The sequence below is a fragment of the Sorex araneus genome, chromosome 2 (genome assembly GCF_027595985.1).
Source record: "Sorex araneus isolate mSorAra2 chromosome 2, mSorAra2.pri, whole genome shotgun sequence".
NCBI lineage: Eukaryota > Metazoa > Chordata > Mammalia > Eulipotyphla > Soricidae > Sorex > Sorex araneus.
Window position 1 is genome coordinate 283056624 of NC_073303.1, and position 27584 is coordinate 283084207.

A 27584-nucleotide genomic window follows, 5' to 3' on the forward strand; every position below is an offset into this window, starting at 1 on the left:
ATATTTGGAGAAGAAAGACCTTTTTGATTCCACTAAGACCTTTAAAAATAAAAGCACAGACTTTTAGGGGCTGGAGCCATAGTTCAGTGGGGAGGGTTCGATCCCCAGCACCCCTGTCATCCCAGAGCCCTGCCAGGTGTGACCCTGACAAAGAGCCAGGAGCGCTGGTGGGTGTGGCCCCCAAACAAAACAAAGAGCAGACTTTTGAAAAGGTGGCTTATTATTACTGTGCAATAAAGTTCATTCAGAATGCTTCTTTTTGGTTTCATTTGGCGCCACACCCAGTGGTGCTCAGGGATCACTACTGGCGGGTTTGCAGGACCCTATGGAGTGTTGAGGATCTTACCTGGCTGGGTAGGCTGCATGCAAGACGGGTGCCCTACCCACTGTGCTACCATTCTGGCCCTCATCCCGCATCTTAACTCTCCTGCAGACTGGTAACAGTATTTGAGTATTTGATATTTGAGCACAGGGGAATCAAATGAAACTGACGTTATTACTCTGGAAAGTAAAAAGAACCTTCAGCTATGTTATCCTGTGGCTTTATTGAAGCTGTAAAGAAGTTAGGAAGAGATTCCAGTGTGTATTTGGCATATAATTTTTGGAAGAGGCAAGTTTTGAAGTGTTTTCTGTTGAAGGAATTTGGACTTGGTTTATTTGCTGATCCTGGACTGTTTTAAAAATTTTTGTTCCCTTTTAAACCACTTTAAATTCTTGTTGAAAGCATGTGATAGGGGCTGGAGAGATAGCCCAGTGGACTTGGAGCATGCTTTGCACGCAGGGGGCCCAGGTTTGATCCCGAGCACGCAGGAGGGGTCCACCAACCCTGGGCAGGATGCTACCTGGCCCTGAAACAGACCAGCAGATAAACAAAGCACGTGATGACTTAACCCGATAAGCTGCTTTCCTCCCTCTTGGCCCCATCAGATGTAAAGGAAAAGATGTGTTTTCCTTGATAATCACAGCTGACAGTCATTGGGTACTTACTGAGTATCATTCAATACATTAAGGTTTTTACATGTATTTTTAAATTTAATTGTCATACTTATGGGGGAGACTGTTCATTTGTATTTTGTAGATTAAATTGAAACAGAACCTTTTCACACATTTAGCAGTAAAATAGGCTACATTTTAAAAATAAAAATTAAAAAACCCGCAACACCAAGTAGTTAAAATTAGGCAGAAAAATAGGGTCCAGTGTGTCAGCGCTTGAGCTGGAGGGCATGGCCCACGGGCTCTGGGCGTGGGAGGGGACCCGGGGCCTCCCCTGGCAGTGCCTGGTGGGGTGGGGGGGTGGGGAGTCGGAAGGGCATGTGCTGGGCGCAGACTCGGGGCCTCACCCGGGAGAGGCTTGTGTCTGCCGCTGGAGCTGTCTTCCTGATCTCTGTGAGACACTTCCCTTAAGAAAATAATTTTCCAGGGTGGGTACCCTGTGTTCTGGTTTAAAACTCAGAGAAAGAAACGTCTCATGTTGGGATGGGGTTTTTTTTTTCTTCCTTTTTTTTTTCTTTGCATCCTAATTGTGCCGCTCATTGACTCGGTGGTTCTGCGAGCTCTCTCCCCTTGGGCCCTTGTACTTTCTTTGCCAGAACAGGCCGTTGATTATTACCCGAGAAGGGAGCTAGCTACTCAGTTGGAGGTGGGCGTGGGCTGGGGATGGTGGGTACCATGATGGGCATACAGACAACTCCTCTGAGTGACCAAATGGTGATTGAGTTTACAGACAAATTGGATTTTATTTGTTTTTTGGGGGGACCACACACCTTGGGGTGCTCAGGACCATTCCCAGTGGGCCAATGGAACTTGGGGTGCCTGCACCCAAGCCTGCTGTCTCTCCCCTCTGAGCAGTGTCCCCAGCCACTGCGACAGCGGACAGTGCCGAGGGACAGTCACTCCCTGCAGAGTTGTGCCAAGAGGGGTCCCAGGTGTCTGAAGCTCCTCGGGCCGAAAGCCAGGCGTGCTGACCAGTGTGCGCATGCGCTCTCCACAACCGCCGCAGGCAGCGTTCAGGACTATAGTCTGTAAAACAAGGCGCGGAGACCTTAATTTCAAAGTCTGCATTTTGTGTTTGAGTAATAACCTGTTTGATGATTCTCCAGGGGACAATTAGGACTTAGACCTCAAGTCCGTCTTCAGTTGTTGAAGAGTTCCGTGCTTACTAGCGAGCACGAGCATCCTCCCGCTGCTCTTTTGCTTACCTCAGCATGTGACCCAGTTTTAGGTTATTAATTCCATATTAAGGATATTGTCCAGGTTGAAGTGAAAATAGTTTCCAGCCCCCCGCCCCCTTTCTTAGGGCTCTCAAATGAATGGCTAAAATAATTCTTTATCGCGATTCCCCTTTTCCCACCAGTTCCATCAAGAAAATATAATATTCATATTGTACATACTCTTAGCTCTTTTTAATGGATAATCTTATAAAAATAGTGGTTTAAAAGTTCATTGCCACACCAGGGGTATGCAATTATCTGGGTGTGTGGAGAGTTCTATTTCTGTGCTTCTCATAGAGCTTTATTTATTTCACAGCCCCAGATGATCACTGTGTAATTAGAAATGTCTCAGTGTTAATACTTGCTCCTAGGCTGTTTTCCTATTTTGGCCTTATGCTTTTAGTTAACTATTATTTGAGTTGTTCATTAAAAAAAAAAAACACTACCAAAAAACTGTGACACATGAGTAGATAGCAGTCTGAAACTGTTGCTAGTAAAAATAAATTACCTAGTTTTTTGAATTTGGGGCTTATTCAACCTTTTAGGATCCAGTCAACCAGAGTTCTAAATAGAACCTGTGCATATTTTAGAGAATAAAAATTTATGCTCTTCGAGGACATTCATAACATGGAGGCAGTGTCCTTTTCTATAAAGCAAGCGCCTGATAGTGGTAAATATTTTTGGCTTTATGGGCCTTATCTTCTACCACTTAAGTATGAAAGCACGGCATATAAATGAACGAACCTGGCTCTGTTCCCATCAGACTTTATTTATAGACAGTGAGGTTTGAGTTTAATGTAATTTTCATGTACCATTTAACATTATTCTTCCTTAAATTTAACCCCCGACTGTTTGAACCGCTTAAAGCCGGGCCAGACAGGAAGCTCAATGGGCTCTGCAGGCGGGAGGCCCTGGCACGGCCTGGCGCATCCTCGGACACGGCCTCCACGCACCCTGCAAGGAGTAGCCCGTGAGCTGGACTTGTCGAGCCCATCCCCCACCCAGCCTCCCTGCACAGTGTAGGTGTGGAGAGACAGTACAGGAGATAAAGTGTGCGGCATGTGCCTGCTGCCCACCCTGGTTTGATCCCTGTCACCACCTACACTCTCCAGACTCTGCCGGAGTTGCCGAGAGACCACCTGGAGTAGGCTCTGAGCACCCCAGGGTGGGGCCCAAATACCCGCTCCCCCACCCTCCAAATGAAAGCTGTGAAAAGCTCCTGAACGGTCCAGAGCAGCTTGTAGGCCAGACTTGACAGGCTCCATAGAGTTTGCTGGGCGACCTTCCCAACTGCCTTCTCTATTTTTATTCATTTTTGGATATTTGGGCCGTGCCCAGCAGTGCTCAGGAGCTACTCTTGATGTTGTGCTTAGAGGGAACCATATGGTGCCCCGGGTTGAGTTAGGGTTGGCCCCATGCAAGGCAAAAGCCTCAACCCTAGTACTGTCTCTCAGCCCTACCTTGTTTTAACTCCAGTGCTTGTGTGTGTGTGTGTGTGTGTGTGTGTGTGTGTGTGTGTGTGTGTGTTGGCGGGGGTTCCTAAGCCAGTACTGGTGACACTTGGCAGGATGGCTCAGTGGTCAGGCCGGCAGTGCTCTGATGCTCAGGCGTGGCGGTGCTCAGGGCCATGCTGACAGTGCTCATTGGGGTGGGAGGGGTGCACCTGTGGTGCGCAGGGTTGACTTCAGGGTGATTCCATGTACTCCTGACCACAAGGCTCTCCCTGCAACCCCCTCCTCTTACCCTCCCTTCCCCTGTCACTCCCCCCCACCACCCTTCCCCCCCTTTCCCTTTCTTTCCTGGTTTGTTCTCTGAAGTTCAGAGATGGCACCTTGGCTGTGAGGCCCTTTGGGGGCACGGACCTGGACACTGGCCCCTCTCCTGCGGTGCTGCGACCCCAGATAACAGAACCATTTGCACCTCCTGCCCCCCTGTGTGGGTGGTGCTAGGGATCTGCTCTCATTTCCAGGGTGGCACTTTTAGCTACTAAACCACGCCCTGGGTTCTCTGATCCTCCCCTCCTCTTCCCTCCCCTTCCCACTCCATCCCTTCCCTCCTCTCCTCCTTCCCCTCCCCCTTCTCCTTCCTGTTGGAGGGACCTGGTGGTGCTGGGAATGAAACCTGGGTCCTCCCACACGAGATCACGTGCTCCAGCCCTTTGCGCTGTCTCCCTAGCCACCCCCACTACTTTTTTTCTTTCTTTTTTTCCTTTTTTGGGTCACACCCAGGATGCACAGGGGTTACTCCTGGTTCTACACTCAGGAGTTATTCCTGGCGGTGCTCGGGAGACCATATGGGATGCTGGGAATTGAACCTGGGTCGGCTGCGTGCAAGGCAAACGCCCTACCCGCTGTGCTATCGCTCCAGCCCCACCCCCACGACTTTTAGCATCATTTTTATCTTATTTTACTACTTAATTTTTTTCTTTCTTGGTAATGTGTGATACATTTTAATTAGGAAAATATTTAATACATTTTACAACTAAAGTTGAAGCTAAGGAGGCCGTGGTCTTTTAAAATTGACCGCTAACGCGACATGCGTTTCTAACACGTGTTGCTCAGTCAGTGTTGGGGAGAACTCACGAGTATTTGAGGGGCTCTTGCGTCCACTATTACTCTCTTTCTCGGGGAGGAGCCTGCCTGCCAGTGCCCGCTTAGGAAGTGCAGAAGGACCTGCGATGATTCTCAGGAAAACTGCTTCATGCAAGGGCCCAAAGAGGCCAGGCTGCTCGGGCCTGCGGACCCCCCAGCGGTGCTGGGGGCTGTCACGTCTGGGGGCACTCAAGGCTCTCCTGCTCCGGGGACTGTACCAGTCAGCATTGACCCTGGGTTTGTGGCAGGCGAAGCATGTTCGTAAGCGCCGCACAGGCTCCCGACCCCTTTAGAGATGATCTTACTGCACTCATTCATTCATATGTTGCACTCATTGCACTCATTCATTCATACGTTAGACATATGTTCCAGAATGTTTCTCCAGGTTGATGCTTGGAAGCAGTGGGCGAAACTCAGCTCAGTAAGCGAAACTCAGCTCAGTAAGCAGGGGTGAGGTGCAGAGGGAAGCTCGTGTCTTCCTAACTTCATAATACAGACAGTCCCTCCTCAGGCCACCTTTTTTTTTCTTCTTCATTTTTTTGTAATTCATTACTTTTTTGAATTGAATCACCATGAGAGTTGTAAAGTTGCTTGTGATTGGGTTTCAAACAATACAAAATTCAGTTTCATTTTTAAATATCTTTTTGACTTTAAAGTTATATCTGACTATAACTATACTTCATATATTCATATTACTCGAGATAGGCATCAATGCTTATGCCCAATTCAAGATTCATAGATTGATAATTGTTTGAATGTCTTTTGTATTATTATTATTATTTTTCCATTTTTGGGTCACACCCAGCTTTGCACAGGGGTTACTCCTGGCTCTGCACTCAGGAATTACTCCTGGTGGTGCTCGGGGGACCATAGGGGATTCTGGGAATCAAACCCAGGTCAGCCACTTGCAAGATAAACGCCCTACCTGCTGTGCTATCGCTTCAGCCCCATCTTTTGTATTATTTTTAAACAAAATCGGTGAGTTAATAGTGAGTTAAAGGTTCTACTTCTTAGCTATGCAGAAGTAGATAGAAACTAGACTTCTCCAACATTCTTGTGCAAGTGACTTAAATAATGGCTAAAGGGAAACAGTGCTTTTTAGAAGATGATTTCAAAATAAGAAGCACTTGGTGATTAAGAACAGGCCAGGTCTTTTAAATAGGCATTTCTCTACAGATTTCCCGATGAAAAACAGACAGAACGTCCTAGACTCAGGCAAGTGGGTGACAGTTAGGGCTGAACTGAGGAGGACTCAGGAGCGCCCAGCGGTTAGTCAGGCTGCCTCAGACGCCACTGCGAGTCTGCACAGACATTTTATGATCAAGTAGAACTTTGGTGTTTGTATTTTAAAGTCACAAAGGCCTTGACAGCTTAAAAAAAACCACATTTTCTCTCTTGTTTTAGTCAGTAACTTCTTAAAAGTGGCGTTTTTAAAAAGGTAAGAGAAAGATTGCACAAAACAGGCAAAGACCAAGGAGAGAAAATACATAGAACTTCCGGCAAACTAGTTGAAACCAGGGGTTCAGTCAAATCTCTCTCTGCCCCTTTTAGTTCATTTGAAAGAGTGAAATTGAACCGAGCTAAATTAAATAAAAGTTAAAAGTATAAATGAGGAGATTTTCCTGGAAGAGTAAATAATTGTGGAGTTTCTTAACTCACCAAATATTTTAAAAGTCTGTGTCCTGGGCTACTCAGAGGAGTGAGAGGAGGAGGTATGTAGGTGGGCAAAGAGTTCCCACCCGATTCCCCCCCTCCCCCCCCCCCCCGAGGAGGGGCATGGGGACATCTGCTTGGATTTCTCTCCCTTCTGAGTTGTAGCACTGTAGCACTGTCACCCTGTTGTTCATCAATTTGCTCAAGCGGGCACCAGTAACGTCTCCGTCGTGAGACTTGTTACTGTTTTTGGCATATCCATTATGCCTCAGGTAGCTTGCCAGGCTCTGCTGTGAAGGCAGGATAGCTTGCTGGGGAGCTTGCTGGGCTCTCTGAGAGGGACAAAGGAATCAAATTCGGGTTCTGCCACGTGCAAGGCAAATGCCCTACCCACAGTGCTATCGTTCAGTCCTCTAAGTTGTAAAAAACTAAAAATACATTTCTGGGGCCGGAGCGATAGCACAGCGGGTAGGGCGTTTGCCTTGCATGCGGCCGACCTGGGTTCGATCCCCGGCATCCCATATGGTCCCCCAAGCACCGCCAGGAGTAATTCCTGAGTGCAAAGCCAGGAGTAACCCCTGAGCATCGCTGGGTGTGACCCAAAAAGCAAAAAAAAAAAAAAAAAAACATTTCTGGCAACTAAGCAATCTAAAAGGTGTACACTCCTACTTGTACTCCGTGCTCCTTTTTCCCCATTTTTCAGAGTTCCAGTTAACACGTAGATTGCTGATCTGTGCTTTTTTCCCTTACGCACACGTCAGCATCTTTCCTCCTGTCAGAATGGGCTTGTCATATGTGGGGTGAGTTCCCTGGGAGTGGGGGCGGGGAGCAGACTCTGAGGTCCAGAGATCTGTGTGACAGCCACCAAGCACTTGGTTCCCCCAGCTTGGGGATGAATCCCTAGCAGCCGGAGTGCTAAGGACAGGGTGGGGTGAGTCCTGTTCCTTTCAGGAGAAGGGGAGCTTGTCCCAGCAGCTCTCTGTGGACTCCTTCGCCTTCCTGGCAGGAAAGAATTTTAGGAGAGGACAGGAAAGCAAAAGCAAGTGGTTTTGTTTGTTTGTTTAGGCCACATCCTCAGCACCAGTTCCTGCTTTTTGGACCCGAATGTTAACTGTATTTAGTTTTTGGAATAGTCATAAAATTTTCTTTTTTTTTTCCATAAAGAACTTTTCAGTAAACATAACCAGATGGAAAAGGGGAATCACAAGGTGAAATAAAAACAAGGATTATTAGGGTCACCTAGATTTTAAGTGGGTAGTTCTAGTTAACAGATCTCAATCTAGGCTTCTCTTGGCTTTGAATTTTGGGTTTGACCAGTCCCCCCAGTTGGAGCAATCTTGTTGAAACAAATTTTGGTAGTTTAAGAAAAAGCTAGTAGGAAATTGTTGATTTACCAAGAAGGCATCTGAAAATAGTATCAGCAACTTAAGGTAGATGACTTGTATTTTGTTATATTACTGCTAAGTGTAGCACTGTAGCACTGTTGTCCTGTTGTTCATCGATTTGTTCGAGCGGGCACCAGTAACGTCTCCATTGTGAGACTTGTTACTGTTTTTGTCACATCGAATACACCACAGGTAGCTTGCCAGGCTCTGCTGTGTGGACGGGATACTCTCGGTAGCTTGCTGGGCTCTCCGAGAGGGAAATACAATTATTCTTAGAAAGTTTTAGTTGATATTGTTTTATTCTAGACAAATTTCCAGTGACCTAATATAGTCTTTTAGAGTGGTAGGTATCAAGTTTTATTGAGTATTATGCTTTTATTATATCTCTTTGTCAGCATGGAGTATTTGCTGATTTTTGAGAAGTACATTCAATATAAAATGGCGCATTAAACAAGAGTTTATTTTTGTCTCTCAAGTAAATCCAGTCTATTTAATTGTCAAAGATACTTTGTTGATTATATGTGCTTGGTTGAATAGAAATCTCTATCTTTTTAATGACTCAACTTAAAATTAAAAAAAAAATTGTTTTAAGGGACGTTAAATAGTTCTAATTGGTGCAGTAAATTTAAATAATACACATACTTTGATTAACTCAACCCAATATGGTCTCTTATTAAGCAATAATTGTGTTTTGTGTTTTATTATGTAATTATGAAGTATTCATACTTATCCTAAGGTAGTTATTACTTTATGTAAAATGTAACTTTTAAGCATTCATGCCTAATTTCATTTAGAGTTTATTTTTAGGAGTTAAGTATACATATTAGACATATAAAATAACATAACTTATTTTATACTTAATATTTTCAGGGCTGCTTTGGAAGAAGTAGAAGGAGATGTCGCAGAATTGGAATTAAAACTTGATAAGGTAAATTTTACTTTAATGTTTAAATACACAAACAAGTACTTGTTTCCCATAAGTGGTTCATGTCACTTTTTTTAATCTCTAAAACTTAGTGCTGTAATATATATATCTAATATTAGTGCTGTTATTATTCCAATTTTCACATGAGGAAATTGAGGCCAGAAACATTAGCATCTTGTTGAAAATCTAAGCCAGAGGAAGAGTTTGAGTCCATCTAGCTTCAGAGTTGACTAGACACTCTTTATATTGTTGGGAGTCTTTCCTCCTTCAGAGTGATTGCTCCCCTATGGATGCTTAGTGGATTTCGTACTTCTACAACCTCTGACCTACCTGCCTGCCTTCTTCCCTTCTGTTCTCCCTCCCTCCCTTCTTTCCCGCTGCTCAGGGAACCATATGGTGTCAGGGATTGAACCTCACCTTCCACATGTTGCTCCAGTCTTTGAATCATGTCACTGGTCCAATCTGACTGTACTTTTTTGGGGGGGGCGTGAGGCGTGAGTCACTCTTAACTGTGCTCAGGGTATCACTCTTGACAGTGCTCAGGAGACTGTATGGAGATTGAACTCGGGTTAGCTGCGTGCGAGGCAAGTCCCTTACTCCACTGCACTATCTCACTATCTCTTTGGTCCCAACTTGACTATTCTTGTTTATAAATTTGGATGTGGTCATGTTCAAATACAAATAAAATTTAAAATACTCATTCTGCTTTTTTACTCTAATGCCTAATTTATAAATATTTAATCTAAATGGTGAATATATATTTAATAATTGATATTAAGTGGTCATATTCTATGCAAGGGTGAATGTACAGTCATTTCTATCTTCCATATTTCTTTTATATTAATAATTAATTTTTTTGCCTCTATTAAAGGAACATTATCCTGAAAGAGGCACAAACAGGAGAATGAGAAATATTTGGCTTCTTATCTTAAGGAAAATCACTTTTTCTCTTGAGATCTTTTCAGATTTCTGAATTTAGATGCATATATTTTAACTATCATTTGTGAAATAATTTCCTCTGTATGTGATTGTGTTAAGTACTGTTCTGTGATACAGTGCTTCTCAAATCTTGTGGGGCATAAGACTCACTGGACTCTTACCTTTTGGGATTATAGTTCTTAATTCAATAAGTTTGGAGTATCAGATTAGATTCCAGGAGGTGATACCAAAGACTTTTGTTCCCTGATCACACTTTGCTGTTTCTCTATATTTTCAAATCTTAAAAACATATGTGTATACTGTAAGTAGTATAGAAACGATGTTAAGCAGGGTGAGAGAGATAGCCCAGCAGCTAGGGAGCAGGCCTTGCACACGACTGACCTTGGTTCAGTTACCATATATGGACCCCCAAACTCTGCCAGAGCCAGGCAGAAGCTGTGAGCAGTGCCAGGGGTGGCCCCCAAACCAAAGACAGGCCAAATAAAAGTTATGTAAAGCAATAGTGTTAGATAATGATGTGAAAGAAAAAATTAGGAAATGCATAGGAACGTAGTATGCTATAGGACTCAGAGTAAGTTCTTTGCTATAGTGTCTATTTTGATTTTACAATAATTCTCTGAGATAGGTAGGACAATTCTCGACTGTTTCCAACTCACAGATGAGACTGCCAAATCCCAGAGGGTGCGGGGGGCTTGTGTCCGTCCCATCACGGTTAGGAAAGGCAGCACCAGCGTAGTTCTTGGACATTTAGCCCGAGCCCTGCTGTTCCCTTGTGCTTCTGCTCTCATGTTAGAGTAGCACGTGCCACCTAGAAATGTTTCCAGGAGCACTTGCAAGCTCCCAGGAAAGAATTGTATCTTAAAACTGTTGATGTTATTTTTTTAAAAAAGTGGATAGATTTTTAAAATATTATAATTTTTGTTAAGACTATTCTCAAAAACATTATTTTCTATGGAGATTTTTATTTTTAATGCTATTTAATGATAGCATTGTTATTATTTTAATAAATAACAGCAATGATAAGCAATAACAGGTTAGCAGTACTATCGTAATTGGAATTTTTAAATTTTACCTAGATGTATTATGTTTTTCAACTTTCTGAAACAAAGTTGTTTGTTTTTAAATTAATATGAGCACTGTGATCTACAGAGTTGCAGTTGAGTTTCAAGTATACAATTTTCTATCACCTAACCTATTACCAGTGTCAACTTCCTCCCACCAATGGCCCCTTTTTCCTTCCCAACTCCCAGCCCGACTCCTTGACGGGCATGTTTTTAAGTTTTAAAATCTTAAGGCAGGCCACAGAAGTTATAGTTGTGATTTTCTATTAGGCTCAGGAGATAGTCATGGAAATGCAAGGCTTTCTTTAAAATCATAAAGTAGTATAATAAGGATATTTTTTTGGGTAGAGCTGAATCAAGGGCTGGAGCGATAGCATAGCGAGTAAGGTGTTTGCCTTGCACGCGGCTGACCCAGGTTCGACTCCTCCGCCCCTCTCGGAGAGCCCGGCAAGCTACCTAGAGTATCACCCGCACGGCAGAGCCTGGCAAGCTCCCCGTGGCATATTCGATATGCCCCAAACAGTAACAACAAATCTCACAATGGAGATGTTACTGGTGCCCGCTTGAGCAAATCGATGAGTAACGGGATGACAGTGACAGTGACAGAGCTGAATTATATGAAACAGATTTTGGGTGGGGGTAGGGGGAGAATGTAAAAATTAAAAGTATCTGAATAAAATCTGCTGAATAGAAGTATGGGGCGTTAGCCTAGAAATGAGCTTTTGGGGAGCAGCCGTTGAAGGTGGTGGCAGCAAAGGACTAGTGACAGGGAGAACTTGTTCAAGACTGGTCTGGTGGTTTCCTCCCTTGATCCAGGGCAGGTTCCATCTGCAGTATCATTGTAAATCCTATCAGCAACAGGTTAAACCCGGTGAGTGACTCTGCTTGTGTTTATTTTGCTTATGATATATGCTCCTGGTAGTCACTGTGTTTCTGGGGAATTACGCTTCGTCAATGGGCTCCCAGGTCTGACCGTTTATACAGGCTGCCAGGTATTCGGGGTTGGCAGCCTCCCAGAGCGTAGTAGCTGCCATCGAGAATGATTTCTGTCCCTGATGCATCTTCGCACTTTAATGAGGGGCTTTAAGTCCCTCCCTGTTTGCTAAGCAAATTCCCTTCAAAATACAGCGAGGGTACTGCCAAACATTGTTCCTTTTTCTCATTTGGCTGTTTCTTGCATGTACTTCAGTTTAAATTCTCAGCCCTTTCTTGGCAACTTCTGGTGTGTGACATACCCTTCTGATTAAAAGCAGAAAGCCTGAAACAAGGATTTCTGCATTTAAATGTGGCTCTCATTTTTTTTTTTTTAAAGCTTGGGCCAATTCCTCAACTTTCCTATGCCTCAGTGTCTTCTCTAAGCTAGAGAAAGTGAGTTATCTAGTTATCTCTGAAGAATGCTGTGAGAATAAGATGTGTTACTACATGCTAAGTGCTGAGCATGGCATGTGCCACCTGGTAACTTGTAAATAATGTTAACCAGGGAGCTGTCCCTTGAACAAACTCTTCAGTCTCTGAAGTCAGAGACCCCCTTTAAAGGGTGGAAATCAGCCCTTAGTGATTCTGCACTTACCCTGTGCGACATCCTGTGTTTTACTGTATTATCTCCCGTCTTCACAACAGAGTCACAAAGTTGCTATTTACTCAGTTTGCATAGGAAAAGAAGAGAGGAATGAGGATAGTCAAGAAATAAGTAGTTTATTTTCTTGTTATCTGACAAAGTACCTTTGACATAATCTTTTTTTTTTTTCTTTTTGGGTCACACCCAGCGGTGCACTGCAGTTACTCCTGGCTCTGTACTCAGGAATTAATCCTGGCGGTGCTCGGGGGACCATATAGGGTGCTGGGATTTGAACCTGGGTCGGCCGTGTGCAAGGCAAATGCCTTACCCGTTGTACTACTCCTTCAGCCTGACATAGTCTTTGTTTTAGTTAAATCATTGTTGAATGAGTTGAGGCTACCACCTTGATAGTTTTGACTTAATTTGACATTTACTCTTAGGTTAAAATCTTTCCTCTTTGTAGGCTTTTATTTATGTATTTGAATATATACATATACTATGTGATATATTATCATTCCGTTCTATCTTAACAATATAATTTGCTTTTTGGATGGCACAGTATCTATTACCGTGTCACTCCTTCCTCCTGTGTTGTAGATGTGGTTAAGCTCTCTGACAATTTCATTTTTTCTCTAATGCTTGTGGTAATAACCTCTGTTCTAACTCTGAGATCTGTTTTGACAGCCGTATTCTGTGCACCCCCCCCCCAGTTTGACTCTCTGAAATCTGGAATGCTAATATCTTTCTTACTTTCTTGAGTTTCGACTCAAGTCCTTCCAGCTCTCACCTTCACTCCTGCTGCTCCTGTGCTTCAAGCTTATCTAGACTCTTAGTCCTTAGTTCTCTTCACTCTTGATATTTTGGATACCCTCAAATTCACTTCCCTTTCAATATTCCTTTTTTGGGTGCTTTTTGGAAATTGAGGTAAGATTTACCCAACATAAAACCCACCTTACTAAAACACATGATTCCATGGTTTTATTATATTCATGATGTTGAACACCTTTGTGGAGTACGGTCAAATTTCAGAATAGTTCTGTCACCCCACAGGAAACCTTCAACCTGTTAGCAGTCAATTCTCATTTCTCTCTTCCTAAATCTTTGGAAACCACAAATCTACTTTGTGTCTCTATGAATTTGCTTATTCTGGATATTTCTTTTAAGTGCATCATCCAATATTTAACCTTTGTGACTGGCTTTTTTTCACAGAGCATAATGTTTCTATTTTTAAATTTCTTACTCGATTGTTTGCTTTCCTTTTAGGGGCCATAGCTGGAGGTGTGCAGGAGCTTCTCCTAAATCTGTGCTGGGGGGGGGGCCGGAGCGATAGCACAGCGGGTAGGGCGTTTGCCTTGCATGTGGCAGACCCGGGTTCAATCCCCGGCATCCCATATGGTCCCCCAAGCACTGCCAGGAGTAATTCCTGAGTGCAAAAAGCCAGGAGTAACCCCTGAGCATCGCTGGGTGTGACCCAAAAAGCAAAAAAAAAAAAAAGAAAAAAAATCTGTGCTGGGAATCTAATCTAATCTAATCTTATCTAATCAAATCTAATCTACTATAATCTGATCTAATCTAATCTATCAGCCCCTGGCATGCAAATCCTGTGCTCAGCCCATTGAGTATCTCTCTGGCCCATTGAGTATCTCTCTGATATTTTGGGGTTTTGTTTTGTTGTTGTTGTTGTTTGTTTGTTTCTGGACCACACCTGGCTGTGCTGTGGGCTTAGTTCTGGGTCTCTGACCTGGGATCACCCCTGGGAGTGCTCAGGGGACCTTATGTTGTGCTGGGGAGCAAATCCATGTCAGCCGCATGCACCACAAACACCTGACTCTCTGTACTGTTCTCTGGCTCTACGTAATGTTTTTGGAAAAGTTGATCTATGTTGTAGCATGTTCTGTTTCATTTTTAGGCCAGAATAATAAGTATACCATTAATGGATATGCCACAGTTTATTGATTGATTTAGCATTTGAGTGATTTTCACATTTTGGCTATGAGGAATAGTACTGCTATGAATCCATTCAGTCAGTTATTAACTTTATTACATCACTTCTTCTCTCCTGGAGACCTTCATTTCATTTCCATGCCCGTTCCACAGAGTTCTTACTACATTAGTGTGGCCATCTGTATCCTCCATCCCCTTTAGGACTTTCTCTAGAAGTCGCACAGCTGGCAGTTACTTGGTGAAGCCAGTTGGAGGAACCAGGGCTGTATGTGCCTGAATTTCGTGATGCTGAGCAGTTTTTCTGAGTCAACCAAGTAATCTTGTTACCTGTCGCAACTCTTCATGCTTTTCTGTTTTCTTAAGATTTACCCACCCTGTTTTTCATTTTTAGTTGATGGCTTTGATAGAAGGAAGCACTTTTATTTATTGCTCTTGATGTAGAAACTTAACAATCTGTATCTTTTTCCTTTTTTCTCTGTTGAGTGATACATGCATCCCTTTTCCTGTGCAGGTCTAGCCTAGTAACTCTTCAGGATTTTGCTTTAGTCATTTCTCTTTTTTCCCTTTCTTTACCACCTCTGTAAGTATATAAAGATTTGGCTGCAGATGAGGAGTTATGGCATATACCTTGCATGCAGCTGACTCTGGTTCAGTCCCCAGCACCATGTGTGGTTCCCTTAGCATTGTCTGGAGTGACCTGAGTGCAGAGCCAGGAGTAGCCCTTGAGTATTGCTGGATGTGGCCTATAAACAGAGTGTATAAAGACGTTCAGGTTTCTCTCAAATGAATACAAAACAAATAAACAGCTATAAGGGGACTTCACTGCTGATAAAGAAGCACCAATTATTGAGTAATTACCCTGCACCAATTACTGTGTACTAATAATGTTGTGTATTTTTGTTGTTGTTGCTTTTGGGTCACACCCGGCAATGCACAGGGGTTACTCCTGGCTCATGCACTCAGGAATCACTCCTGGCGGTTTTTGGGGGACCATATGGGATGATGGGAATCGAACCCGGGTTGGCCGCGTGCAAGGCAAACACCCTACCCGCTGTACTATTGCTCCAGCCCCAATATTTTCTTAAGCCTTTTTACAATGTGGTTTTGTAACTCAGTTATTGAGTTACAATATCATGCCTGCCTGCCTCCCTCCCTCTTTCCCTCCCTCCCTCCCTCCCTCCCTCCCTTCCTTCCTTCCTTCCTTCCTTCCTTCCTTCCTTCCTTCCTTCCTTCCTTCCTTCCTTCCTTCCTTCCTTCCTTCCTTCCTCCCTCCCTCCCTCCCTCCCTCTCTGCATCCTTCCCTTCCTTCCTTCCTTCCTTCCTTCCTTCCTTCCTTCCTTCCTTCCTTCCTTCCTTCCTTCCTTCCTTCCTTCCTTCCTTCCTTCCTTCCTTCCATTTCTTTTTTTGCATTTTAAATTTGTTGAGTAAATCATTTATGAATCTATATTGTAAAAAACTTGTATTCTAAGCTGTTTGCTTAAGGAGAAACTGAGTTTCTTGTGACCTCACAAAAGGCTTCTAAACACACGAAAGATATTTTATTTGTACTTTTTGATTCCTATTCAACAAAACCATGCTGCTCTACATTTTGCTTTTCTTAGATATTATTCCTTATTATTTACTATGAACTGCCTCTTGTTCTTTCTTTCTCGGTGGTGGTGCCAGTGAGTGGGCCTCACTCGTGCCCTGCTCCTGAGACACACATTCTGTCGTGCCTTTTCTCTTTAACGTGTGAACTGTGTTTCCTTGCCTGGCTTCTTACTTACCCGCAGGCTCACTGATGGACACTTGCACTGCTTCAGGTGTTTCACTGTGTGGTAACACTTGGCTTCACATGTTGTCACATGGCTTATGTACAAACATATCTGTGTGATATATTCTAAGAGTGAAATTGAGGTTTTTTTTTTTTTTATTTCTTTAATAGGCAGAAGGGGCTGGAGCGATAGCATAATGGGTAGGGCATTTGCCTTGCATGAGGCCGACCCGGGTTCGATTCCTCTGCCCCTCTTGGAGAGCCTGGCAAGCTACCAAGAGTATCCTGCCCGCACGGCAGAGCCTGGCAAGCTCCCCGTGGAATATTTGATATGCCAAAAACAGTAACAACAAGTCTCACGATGGAGACGTTACTGGTGCCCACTCGAGCAAATCGTTGAGTAACGGGATGACAGTGATACAGTGATAGGCAGAAGCATATCTGAGTTTCTTTTTCTCAGAAGTACCTAGACACAACTGATACTCTTTTTCAGAAGCGGATTGATTTTCAAAAGTGATTTGTATATCCATTCTTATGGTATGGAAAACCATCCCATGTGACTTGTGGTTAGTTCTTTCACTATTGTCTTTTGACTGAATTTGTTAGTTAAGTTTTTTTTTTTTTTTGGTAGAAATATTTTGTTTTTAAGTACTTGAGTTGGTCAGTTTTTCAATGGCTGTTGAGTTTTGCTTTTTTCTCAAAAGATTTTACCCACTTTGAAATTACTAAAAAAATACAGCCTCTTGTTTTCTTGTTTAACCTTTATTTTAAATCTTTAATCCATTTGAAATTAATTTGAGGATTTAGAATCCAAGTTAGTTACTTTTATCTCTTACAACTTAATGTCCTTGTGTCATTTATTGGATGATTCTGTCCCCCCCCAAATCGGTTTTAGTGTTAGTATAATTAAGTAATACTGCTTTCAATGAAGTAGTACCTTTTCTTGACTGTCTATTTTATTGACCAATTTGTGATATATTTTAGTCTGAATTTTTTATTTATTTGTTTCAAAAATTGAATCACCATGAGATATAGTTACAAAGTTGGTCATGATTTGGTTTCAGTCATGCAATATACCAACACTTGCCCTTTCACCAGTGTGTATTTTCCACCACTGAGATCACCGATGTCTCCAGTTTCCCTCCTGCCACCCCTCAGCCTGCCTCTGACAGACACTTCTCCTTGCTCTCTCTCCCTCTCTCTGTCTCTCTCTGTCTCTTTCTCTCTCCTCTTTTAGGCATTGTAGGTTACCATGTATATCCCTTTACTTCCTTTCAGCACTTAGTTCTTGTCCCAAGTGGTCCTTTCCAACTGTATTATCACAGTGGTCCCTTCTCTGTCCTGACTGCCCCGCCCGCACCTCCCACTAGTGGCAGGCTTCCAGCCCCCTCTAAACTGTTGTGCCTATGATATGGAACACACAGGACTGATGGCCATACCTCCTTACTCTGTCTCAAGATTTTTGTTTCTTGGGCCGCACCCTTAAGGGGTGACTCTGAGCTCAGTGCTTGGGGGTTGCCCTGAGCAGTGCTTAGGGGACAGTGTAGTGCCAGGGATAACACCTGGGCTTCCTGCAAGCAACTACGTGTTCAGCCTGTTGAGCTGTCTTGCTGATCCTCAATTTTTGTGGGGAGAAGCTTTTGGGTCACACTAGTGATACTCAGAGCCCGCTTCTAGTGGTGCTCAGAGGATCATGCAGTTCTGAAGATCAAACCCGGGACTCGCAGGTACAAAGTGTGTGCTTACCTTTGGAACTATCCTTCCGGCCTTCTTTTCTTTTCCATTGGTTGATTACTCTGTATGAACTTTAAAAATGTTTTTTCCGTTTTTAAGGCATCCTTAATTTTTTTTTCTTTTCTGTTTTTATTTTTGTTCTGTGGCAACACTGGTGAAGCTCAGGATTTACTCCTGGCTCTGTGCTCAGGGATCATTATTGGCTGGGCTTGGGCACCATGTGGGGTGCCAGGGATCCAACCCAGTTCGTCCTTGTGCAAGGCAAGCACCCTCCTTGCAGGACTATCACTCAGGCCCCAGAGTTTTTAAATTAGATTCTTAAAGATGAATCTGCAAGCATTTCTCAGATTGGTTTAACCATCTTTGTTTGTTTAATTCCTCTCCTCCTCCGCCCTCCCTATGCTGCTGTTCTGCACACATGTGTCTGGCTGCTCTCACAGTTTCAGCTACAGTGCTCACCAGGGCTCACCTTAGGTTGATGCACTCAGATCAGCGTCAGGGTGTACTGCTTGCACACTCAGCCACTTGCTTGCAGAGGTTTCCACACTCTTAGTGTGGTGCTTGCCCACAGCTCGTCTATTGGGCACCCTTGTAGTGGGGCACACTAGTCAGGGTTGTGGTGCTCACCCGAGGCTGCACTTCCCAGCTGTGTGGGCACCAGAGGCTGCACCTTTATGGGGCTCCCATAATTACCTGTGGCACCAGGGATGGCAGATAGCACAGTCACCAGAGTAGTGCTCGGTGCATGTGGGGCACTGGGGATTTGAACTCATGACCAGACACTCGCAAGGCGGATGCTTTAAGCCTCCTTTTTTTTTTTTCCTTTTTTGGGTCACACCTGGCAATGCACTCAGGAATTATTTCTGGTGGTGTTCAGGGAACCATATGGGATGCTGGGAATTGAACCCGGGTTGGCTACATGCGAGGCAAACGCCCTACCCAATGTGCTATCGCTCCAGCCCCAATGCTTTAAGCCTTCTAGCTATTTCTCTGGGCCCTTTCAGTGGGTTTTGTGGAATTTGGTTTTGTAAGAATTACTCTTCTAAAGCAAAATCCATGTCAAACACGGATTTTGAAGGGCTGCATATTTTATCTCTTCTCAAGAAAATTTAACACACACACACACACACACACACACACACGAACACATTTGATATGTGATTTGGGGGCCGTACTCGGTGGTGCTCAGAGCTTACTCCTCACTCAGGGATCAGCCCTTGGGGGACTCTGTGATGCTGGGGATCAAAGCCAGGTAGGTTATGTGCAAATACCTTACTGCTGGACCCACCCTCTGATGCCAGATGAATGTACTCAAAACTCTGGAAACTTTTGCAGTAGCGCTGGGGAGGCTGCTCAAAAGCACATTGTCTGTATTCTGAAACTTTGGGTTCAGTCCCCAGCACCGCTGGAAGGGACTCTGAGCTCTGTCCTGTATTACCTGCCCGCCCCCCCCCCCCCAGCTAAAACACAGCAAACAAGCAATGAAAAAGTGTTTGCTTTTTTAAATTCAATTTTCCTAATTTGATTTATCACAGAATCCTAATTCTGTTTTAGAGTATTCCTGCGGTGTATTTCGCAGATTCTGACTTGGGGAACATTGATCCGGTGTTCTGTCTTCTTGCAGCCCTCTCTGTTGGTTTCTCTTTAAGCTCTTCTTGCCAAGGATGCTAATAATTCTTTATCACTGAGCACAGTAGATGCTTTTAGAGTCTTTTAAAACTTGACCTTTGTGAATTTTAAACATAAACATCATCTGTCTGTCTTTTGATGCCTTGTTATCTCCTGACTTTGGCGAAATCATTCTCTTGTTTTTCTTTCCTCCCTCCTCCTCTTCCTCTTTAGTCTTTATGTGAGGCTCATTCTCATACTGAAACTTTTGCTTAGTTTGTATGACCAACCCACCATACCTGTTTATTCCCCTCTCCTCCTTAAAAATACTACAGAATTTAAAAAACTTAACTATTTTTTGTTATACCTTTTGCTGTACTTCAAGTTTCCTTTTCTTAAATTTTAAGTGGTACATTTTTATGGAGTTAAAATTTGTAGGATTGATTTTTAGCTTGATAAAATGATTTTTTGGGGTTTGTTTTGATATTATCATACAATCTATGAACCTGAGAGTATTGGCTTGTGGAATATAACTTTAATATGAGTTTACTTAAAGTAGGGGGAAAATAATTTTCAGTGAATCTGTTTTAGAATGCATAATTTATTTTAACTAGGCTGTTGCTAGATATTAATTTTAGCTAGGCTATTACCAATATTTGTTCATATAAATAATTTATAAAATTATTTTTTTGTATTATAAAATTGCTTTTAATCCATTATATATACTCTCATTTTTTTCTCTTCTAGCTTGTGAAGCTTTGTATTGTGATGATTGATACAGGAAAAGCCTTTTGTGTTGCAAACAAACAGTTTATGAATGGGATCCGAGATCTTGCACAATATTCTAGTAAAGATGCTGTAGTGGAGGTTAGTATTACTAAAGTTACGGTTGGAATGATGAACGCCACAAGACAGGCAATAAGTATGGATCCATTTGTTTTTAATAGTTATAATGGTGCTGAAGGCAGAGACTCTCACCAGGGTGCTGCTAGTCTCCATAATGACCTCTCGAGGTCAGAAGTCGATGCTTGGCTCACATTGTGAATATGTTTACTGTTTCTGGGTGATTCGAGGCCTTTACCTGAGGTCCAAAGAGGGGGCACAGGATTATGCTTATTTTTAGCTGCCCATAGAGGCAGAATGAGTATAACTGCACACCTAGTGACCTTCATAGGCACATTCTGCTCAGGTTCCAGTTTGGGTTAGCTCACAACCCATGCTCTGCTGTGTGGTATTACAATATTTCTTTCATCAGGAATAGTAACTGGTGAAGAAATAATAATTGGTGGATAAATGGGCCTAGTACATACATGCCTAAATGGGCACAGTGTTGATACACTCAGTCTTGCCTTTATATTTATATGGATTGTTCTTCTTAGCATAATGCTGTTATTAGGGCAGGACTCTCCCACCTCGTTCTAGGGTTTTATGTTATTGCATGTAGTCATGATCTCTCTGTAAGGGCATATTAATGAGGTCGTCAGTTTGTTCTTGAAGTACATATTATGTACGATGCAGTGTAACTTGATTTTTCTGAGAAAGAGAGAAGTAACATTTTTGTGGCCTATTTTAATAGTTCTTAAATTATTTTATTTTCTTTCTCTTTTTATTTTCCTTTCTCATAGACAAGTTTGACCAAATTTTCTGACAGCCTTCAAGAAATGATAAACTTTCACACAGTAAGTATCAGTAAGTAGGTGTTAATGATCCTGGATTAATATTTAATACCTTCCATGAGTGGCAGTAATTTATGAAATTAGTTAAGTTAAAATTCACTACTAATTTACCAGCAACCCTTTAGTTGGATGGATTTAAAATATGTCTGTGTGTATGTGCATGTGTGTGTGTGTGTGTGTGTGTGTGTGTGAGAGAGAGAGAGAGAGAGAGAGCGCGCGTATGAATGGGGGGGGAGGAGATATAGGCATTTTATTTCACATTCTAATATCGGAAACTTAATGAAATATACAACCAGTAAATTATGTTTCATGTGCATTTCCCCCCATTAAGTTGTAAGCTTTTAAGCAGTTTGTTCAAGAATTTTTAAAAAATACTAAAATTAACTTTTTTTTTAAAAAAAAAGTCCTTGCAAATGTTTCCTTTTTATGTGCTTAAAAGTTAAGAGCATTTATTCTTAAAATATGAGTGTTTTGTACTACTTTAGTAATGTTGGAAAGTTTCCTTATAAAGTCTGTAAAACTTCACTATAATTATTCATTACTTCAAAACTAATTTACTAACAGCTGTCTATCGGAAGAGTGTTAACACTTTTTAAAAATAGTCTGGTAAGTTTTGATTCTTTAGTAAACTTATTAAAAAAATTTTTTTGAGAGGTCAGGCATGTGTCTCAGTGGTAGAATCCAAGCTTCACATATATGAGGACGTGAGTTTGATCCCAGCACCACAGGAAAAAAAGAAAAAAGAACACACTTGTTTCAATCAGCATATCAACGATGAAGTTCTTTGATAACTTTTTAATTTCAAAAATTAACTGTACCAAATTACCATGTGCAAATACTCACTTCAGAACCCAGGTCAGCCGCGTGCAGGGCAAGCGCCTTATCTGCAGTGCCATTACTCCAGCACCGTGGGGTGGGTTTTTTTTTTTTTATGTGTATATTAAAATTTCTTCTGTAAAGAAATTTTCAAAGTTTTTTATAAGCTGTTATATTTTTATTAAATTAAATACTAAAAATTCAGGTTTGTTTGAAACCAGGTATATAAATTGTTTCAAGAGTGTTGAGGCCTTGAAAGCTAGTGCCATTGTGTCAATGCACTGATGGTTTCCTGAGCTTGCTTTAATCATGTTTTCTTTTCCTTCCTTAAATCGAAAGCAAACATTGTGAAGAACATTGTAAAAAATTACTTAGATTGAGTTTAGGTTTAACTTATTAACTGCATTGTCTTTTTGGAAAGCGTATTAATCACCTGACTTCGTTCCTTTTACTGTTCTGTAAAGTAGGAAGAATAGAATATACCACCCCTATCTGTAAGGATGTTGTGAGGAAGAAAGCTTGTGTAAGGCGGTTCTGGGGAGTGATATATCTTCCTGTGTAGTCTGTTGGTTGGCAGGGAAACTTGGGGAAATGGAGATGCCTAGGATCTTTCTGACTCAGAGGCTTTAATGTGGGGGATTGGCTACCACAGGTGTTGCGACCTGGTGATTAATCAGTGCGGGAAGTCAGCTGCCCCGTAGGGCTAGAGGGATCTAAGTGAAAGTGGTGTCTCAGAGAATTGGTCAGCCCCTGGCTGTTGAGAGGGTTGCTGTTGTCACTCACCCAGCCAGGAAGTCAGAACATAACTTCTTCTTACTGCTCTAAGAGCCAAAGAACTGTTGGCCCTGCGCAGGGTCACGGATGCGGTTGAGTAGCTTACAGTTGCTCGCTGATGAAGCAGGGAAGGAAAAGTGCTTTCTCATGGTCTCCTTGCCTGGTTTTGGGCCAGACTCCCCCGGGGATGATGGGGGCCACCAGGGCTGCAACATTGGCTCTGGGAGGCCTCGAGTACCAAGGATCAAGCCCAGGGCCCTGTGCAGAGGCTCACCTGCAAACTGTTTCTCTGGCCCTGTCTGACACCCTCTCCCACTGGCAGACCTTAAACTCCTCGCGGGGAAGGGCGCCTGCGAGATAGATGCACGGGTTTCTTTTTTCTCCTCTCTTCTGCCTCTCGGCCCATCCCTCCTTTCTGCTCTCCTCTTGTAGTTTTGGGGGCGACACCAGGCTCTCCTCAGGGCTTTCTTCTGGCTCTGTGCTCAGGGATCACGCCTGGCAGGGCTTGCGAGACGGGTGTGCTGGGGATCAACACACGGAGTGTTTGTTCGCCCATCAAGCCACATCCTTCTTTGTTCTTCGAACAGGTCAGAGCCATTCTGATCTCCTGCACCTTGTGCGTTTGCTGTGTGTCTGTGAGCACGGTCTGGCTCTGGCTTCCTCACAGTCTTCCTTCTCTTCCTGTAGTCTCCTCCCGCTTGTTCCCCTCCGCCCTGCCTCTCAGAGAGGCCTCCTTGGACACCCCTGCCCCTCCACCCGCGGTCAGTTTTTGTCGTTCTTTTTACACATGTACTTGCCAATCGTGTGTATGCTTACATATGATCTGGTTCTTAACATGCATGCATTTTTCTTGTCTGCTACTTCTAAGTATCTGGCCCTGAATGCTTGCTCTGTTCACTTCTGCTGCCTGGCGCCTGGGAGAGTTCTTGGTCAAAGAGAGATACTTGGGGCAGGGCGAAGAAGGCAGAGATTATAAACTTACAGAAATTCTCCAGTGCCTTTTGTAATCATTAAACAGTGAAGGTTTCTTAAATGGGTGGCAGAGCACAACAAATAGTCAAGTATTTCATGCTCTTTAAATTTTCCTTCTAGGGGCTGGAGCAATAGTACAGCGGGGAGGGCGTTTGCCTTGCACGCAGCCGACCCGGGTTCGATTCCCAGCATCCCATGTGGTCCCCTGAGCACCGCCAGGGGTAATTCCTGAGTGCAGAGCCAGGAGTAACCCCTATGCATCGCTGGGTGTGACCCAAAAAGCAAAAACAAAAAAATTTTTCCTTCTACAGCCCTTATTTATACTTGAGAAACCTCAGGATCTCTTTTGACTGTGAAATTTATGCTGCCTAAATACATCTCCTTCAAAAGAGTAAGAGGCAATCACTGCCCATCTGTGTTTCTGCTAAGAGATCTGAAAGGTGGAAGTTGGTTAGCTTGTGTGTATCTACATGCGCCATTTCTGTGGATATCTAGGAAACTTGAACACCACACCTGGATGTCTTGCTGCCTTTGTAATTTAATTCCCGCAGTTCTTTTTGTAGCTTCTTAAACCCTTCTAGTATGATGTTGTGAGACCTTGATTTACTTTAAATTTTCTTTCTTTTCATGATGCTTTGCTGTCTTTGTTATCTGGTGTTTTGTTTCTTTGTGCTAAATACTTGTCTCTCTGTTTCTCTCTCAGTAGACGAGACTTGTTTCTACTTGAAACTGCATTCTTACTTCTTGGCAAAAGTTTTTTTTCCTCATAACTCTGTATACTTTTCTTTAACTGGAATAGCATAAGGATGTCACATGCCTTGTTTACTGTCACATGCCAGTTATTTGCATAATTGTCTCCCTGGGAATAGCTGTGCTGCTATTTTAAGCTTTACTTTCCTCCTCTGTAAAATGAGCAGCTTTATTAGGTGACTTCACTGTAAAGATCGCATGATCATGTATCGTTACGCTTTCTTTTGTTGTTGTTGCTTTGGGGCTGTACCTGGTGCTGCTCAGGGCTTACTCATCAAACTTCTGGCAGTGCTCATCAGACCATATTGGTGCCAGGGATCGAACCCAGGTTGGCAGTGTACATGGAAGACTGATGCATTATCTCTTGGGCACACTACCTGGTATGCTATCTCTTTGGCCTTTAAATTAAAATTTAAATATATAAGAGCCTTTTGTTAAGGTGTGAAAAAATCCTTAAATAGGAGTTCTTAGTAAAATATTCTCACCAGTGAAATTGTAATTAATAGCACTGTTGGATAAAGGAAGTTTTAACAGAGTAAGGCAATTAGCTTTTCAAAGACAGGGATGCTGGAATCTGCTTTGTATTCTGTCAGAGGCTTAGTGCTTAGGATTTGGCATATGAGTTTTTGTGAGGATAAAAGGCTGGGTACTCTAAAAAATGTCATCTATGAAATAAATTTTAGTCTTAAATGATCGTTTGAATTAGTAGCACCATTTGTGACTGGCCAAGATTAAAGTTAGATTGAGGTTAGATGACCTACTCATTAATACAAATAATTTGGAGTAATCTGTGATTTAATTTCTTTGTAAAAAATAGATAAAACTCTTTCTTATTCCTTATAGAATGATCATTTTCCAGGGTTATTCTTTAACTAGTACTTTTCCAGAGCTTTCTTTCCAGGTCACCTATGCTGCATTTACTATATTCTAGGGATGTACTGATACCTTTTCCTAGAATTCAGTTTTCTATAGCATCACTGGGGGCTCTTTTGAAGTCTTATACTTGCTGTTGGTATAAGAAATTTGTGTTATTTATTTGTTATTTATTTATTATAAATATTTATTATGTTATTTGTTGTGTTATTTATTTGGTTATATTGTTTGCAAAATGCAGCCTTCAAACGGAAATGCTGCACAAGATTAGAAAAATATGTGACCCTTTAAAAAATTTGACTAAGGTTTAATTTTCATATTACAGTTGTCTATTCACACAAGTGGTTCTAGGTAGTGAGACCCCGTGGTTCAGTACTTTCTAACTGTTCTCATTGCCTGGACACTGACAGAAACTGGTGGTTATATAGGACACTGTGGAGTCTTCCAGGGAAAAACATGTCATTTCTTACTTGGGTATTAGTAAAAGATGTTTATTTTTTGAATAGAGTTATAACAAGTTAATACTTAAATGGTTTCTTTTAAGCACATAGTTTTGGGGAAGATATTACATATCGAATTTGTACAGCATTTCAGATCTTTAAAAATAGTCTTATTTTTTGGTGCTCCTGAGAGTTGAATCTGGGCCTCACACATGCTAAGCTTACACTCTTCACAGACCCACATCCTTGGGACTTAAAAATCATATATATAATGTGTATATATATATACACACACATATACATATATGTGTATATATATGTGAAATATATATGTGGCACTTGGGATTGTACCCGAAACTCCCACATGCCATGTTTGCATTAAATTTCTTGTCCTATTGAACTGTCTCTTGGACCCCTTGAAAAGTTATTTTAATTGAGCTAATTTCTGTGAACATAATCTCTGAAAAATAGGGTGCTAGAGGCCAGAAGGGTTGTACATCGAATTAAGGCGCTTGCCTTGCGTGTGTCGGGATGGATGAGGCCCCACCTATGGTTCCTGGAGCCCCGTCAGGAAGGGTCCCTGAGTGCAGACAGGTGTGAGTCTTGAGCACGGCCCTCTGTGGCCTCCGTCCCAAGCAAAGCCAACATCAACAACGCCTCCCACCCCCGTTCTTCAAAGATAATTGAAAATATTTAACTATTCCTGTTACCCTGTGTGTGGAAGCAGCACTGTGCATTGAACGCTTTTTGATTATAGTTGATTTTAATACAGTGATTATAGCAGTGTTTGCGGCATCTTATCAGTTATATCTGTTAATTCTCTCTTTTGAATGTGGCACATTTTCAGTTGCCTTTGCTTCAGAAATCATAGTTTAACCTTAGTTGAATTTTTTAAAGGGTCACATATTTTTCTAATCTTGTGCAGCATTTCTTTGCAGGTTGGTGTCTCGTGCAATTCTGCAGTTGTCCCAGGCATTTTGACTGTTTCTTAAGTGGATAACCTTGGAAATTGTTTCTTAAACTGATACTGTAACAAATTTATAAAAGCAGACTTTTTTTATGTTATGTTTGCAGTTCAGAGGAGAAGTCTGCTGTGTAAAGTGGACATTTTGCATGTGATTTTCTTGATACCAATTGCTTTGTTAATAATTAAAGTAAAAATATTTGGGTCAAAGAGAAAATTTTGGACTGTCTTCTTTGTATTGATATTATGAGTTTATGCATTATTTAATGAAAAGGTTGTTGGTTGTGGTGGGAAAATAACCATCAATAAAAATTGTTTCACAGAGCTGGAGAGATGATACTGTGATTCAGGTACTTGCCTTGAATGTGGCCCGCCCGGGTTTGATCCCTAGCTTCCGTATAGTTCACCACCGGAAGTGATCCCGGAGCACACAGCCAGGAGTAAGCCCTGAGCACTGTCAGGTGTGGCCCAAACCCTCTACCAAGTCATTCTACTATGGAGATAGTAAAATCATTTATACTATTAAAAAAAATTTTTTTTGACTGACTCACTGAAAGATACAGTTAACTAGTTTTTACTGTTGATTTACAGTTGGTGATATAAAATGATAAGTTTTATTCTCTATGATGTACTGTTTATGATTTTTACTTATTTGTGATTTTATGCATGATAAGGCTGAGCCACACCTGGTGGTGTTCACAGGCTGCTCCTGCTCAGGAGTGGCCTCTAGTGGCGCTCGGGGAACTGCAAGTGGTACCAGGGACAGAACTGGGGTTGGCTTATGTAACACAAGCACCTAGCCTTCTGTACTGTCACTCCAGCTCAATTTACGTCCTTTAAAAGTGTTTGAAAGTATATTGAAGGATTTTAAGATTAAGATGTAGTTAAAAGACAGAAAATACTGGTTTTAGTTCAACTGTTAACCTTCAGGTATGATAGAAAAAATTAAATTTTGAAA

General features: G+C 42.3%; 1 protein-coding gene across 9 annotated transcripts in view; it reads left to right on the forward strand.

Moving 5' to 3' along the window:
• The window catches only part of ACAP2 (ArfGAP with coiled-coil, ankyrin repeat and PH domains 2), a 133119-nt gene that overhangs the window by 41291 nt on the left and 64244 nt on the right, over positions 1-27584 (forward strand). For all 9 annotated transcript variants that reach the window (XM_055128866.1, XM_055128870.1, XM_055128871.1 and 6 more), the window contains exons 2-4: positions 8710-8767; positions 20109-20228; positions 20987-21040. In XM_055128866.1, the coding sequence (XP_054984841.1) occupies positions 8710-8767; positions 20109-20228; positions 20987-21040 (232 nt within the window). The remainder of the gene's footprint in view (positions 1-8709; positions 8768-20108; positions 20229-20986; positions 21041-27584) is intronic.